General features: G+C 20.7%; 1 protein-coding gene across 1 annotated transcript; it reads left to right on the top strand.

Moving 5' to 3' along the window:
• Positions 1–299: 299 nt before the first annotated feature.
• On the top strand, positions 300–2,438 carry PGAL8A_00069300 (conserved Plasmodium protein, unknown function; the record flags this gene model as incomplete). Its single annotated transcript, XM_028672754.1, has 1 exon — positions 300–2,438. The coding sequence occupies one exon, from the start codon at positions 300–302 to the stop codon at positions 2,436–2,438; it is 2,139 nt and encodes a 712-aa protein (XP_028525811.1).
• Positions 2,439–2,673: the final 235 nt, after the last annotated feature.

Here is a 2,673-nt window from a genome sequence, read left to right as displayed (position 1 = left end):
ATTTTTTTTTTTTTTTTTTTTTTTTTGGAAAAATATTTTTGTCTTTTTAAAAAAAAAAAAATTTAATTACTTACATTTCTATTTTTATCATTATAAATTAACTATTTTAATGTAGCACAAAAATAAAATAGGTTAAAAAAATTAATTTATAATGTTAATGTTTCCTTAATATAATAATATATTTCAAAAAAAAAAAAAAAAAAAAAAAGTTTAGTTTTAATATTACCTTTATAACCTCATAAAGATAGTATAATAAAAGTTACAAAATATAAAGAAAAACTTGTAAATAATTTTAAATTATGTTAAGCACGGAAGTTAATAACTCGATTATTTCTCCTGATTTATCATGTGATAATTCCCATGCCAAAAAGTACGATGCTACCTTAAATGTACATAATTATAAAGAAATTCACAATAATCAAATAGTTAATCATGAAAGTAAATCAGGTAGTATGAATAATATAAGAGACAATAATAATGTACCCCTTTTTCATTTAAAATCATCTGACAATTCAAGAAACAACGATCTTTATTATAATAACAATTTAACTGACCATAATAACCCAACAGAATTTAATCAATACAAAACTAATGTATGTAATCATAAAGATTCTAACTATAATCAATTAAAATATAAATATCCAGATCATTTCACTTATAACAATAAAGAAAACTTAAAGGAAAGTGAAACTTCTACTTTATACAGGAAACATGAAGAATATCAGTTACCTCAAAACATGAATAGTGGTTTTTTATCCCATAAATGTAATAGTATGATTAGACATGAACAGGGTAATGATATATCATATGAAGAAAGAACTAAGTATAACAAAAAAAAAAGTAGTTTTAATGAAAATATTATAAATAATAATTATCCTAATCATCAATATGATTATAAAGATAATGATAACAACAAAAATATTGATAATAAGAATTTAGATATTATCCACGATAGCAATATCGATAATAAACATTATAGTAGCGATAATTATAATATTAACAATAATAATACCAATATTAATATTAATAATTATAAGAACAATGAAGTTAGTAGCAGTAATAATATTAATGACGTTTATTATAAAAATATTAATGATTCTTATCAGAATGCTAATGATAAGCAAAGTAATTATGAAAGAAATATAAGTAACTTAAATAATGGAAAATCTGTTAATTCTATTGTACATATAAATTTAATGGAAAAGAATATTCCATATAAAAATGACGTAGTGGGTGATTTTCAAAAAAGTAATATAAATTATGACAAAGATAAAAAAAGCTTAAATGGTTTTACAAGAGATGAATTATATGGAAGTGCCAGTATTAATAGAGAAAGAAATATGAATCACACAAAAATATTTGACTATGTTGAATCTGACAATGATAAAAAACATAAACAAAAAAATATGATAAATACATTTGTTCCTAAATATAAGAATTTATCAGCAAAAGAAGTACATTATAATAGTTTATCTGGTAATGATAACATAACTGTTTTAGCGGCTAACCAAATAAAAATAGATTTGAATAGGTTATCTGAAAAAAGTAAAGACATTTTACCAAATGTTTATCCATTTAATTTGTCCAGTGATTTTAAAAATGATAAGAAAAATGAAAATAAAGCTCAATTAGAAAAATTATATCCAACCAATTATAATTACATAAATAATTATAATAAAAATAATTCTGATATATCATTAGAGCAGAGAAGGTATAATATGAATTCAAGTCGTATATTTGACTGTGATTATGATACCAAAGAGGGAAATTCTGAAAAATTTAAAAGTGAAACAAATATATCATATAAACATAAGGGAGATATAGAAAAAGTAGATATAGAGAAAGAAGAAAAACGAAAACTAAATCCAATGTATAGTGATCTATTTGGTAGGAAAACACCTGATATAAATCAAAACGCAAATTATGAAAAAATTATGCCAGCTACTATGAAAAATAATTGGATATATGATGCTAGAAATACAAAAAAATATTCAGAATTATATTTTAAATCTTCCGATAATTTAGAATATAACGGAACAGAAAAATTTCATAGAAAATCATATTTTGATAAAGATGGATATGATAACAAAAAACGACTTCAGGATGCTATACAAAAAGGTTCAAAAATATCATTACAAGCACATTTACAATCAACTTTACAATGTGAAAATAATTATAATCCTAGTGATTATAATAACGTTGAGGCATATTATTTATCTTTACATAATATACGTGATTCAATTACTGATGAAGAGGTAAAAAAAGTTATAAAAAATAGTAATGCACACATAGTGTCTTATGAATCAGAATATGATTTATTAAGTAACAAAAGAAAAAATAATGCAAAATTATGCATAAGACATAATAAGGGGAAACATGGGTTAATCTTATTAATGAATTTGTTATCACAATTAGATATTAAAGTTACAGTTTTATAAAAATATACTTCATCCTTTTAATTTATTTTACTTATTGTTTGACTTTTTTTTTTTTTTTTATTTTTTTTTTTTTTTTTTTTTTTTTTTTTTATCTTTTTAAATTTTTTTTTTTGTTAAATCCATATTAACTATTCAGGAAATATCCATTAAAATATATGATTTTTTTTTTTTTTATTTTTCTTGTTTATAGTAAAAACATTTTGAATAAAAATTACATTTAAAATTAAAATTAGTT

This window comes from Plasmodium gallinaceum (assembly GCF_900005855.1).
Source record: "Plasmodium gallinaceum strain 8A genome assembly, contig: PGAL8A_v1_53, whole genome shotgun sequence".
NCBI lineage: Eukaryota > Apicomplexa > Aconoidasida > Haemosporida > Plasmodiidae > Plasmodium > Plasmodium gallinaceum.
Note: the sequence above shows the minus strand (reverse complement) of the source record. Positions and strands in the feature narration are given on the sequence as shown.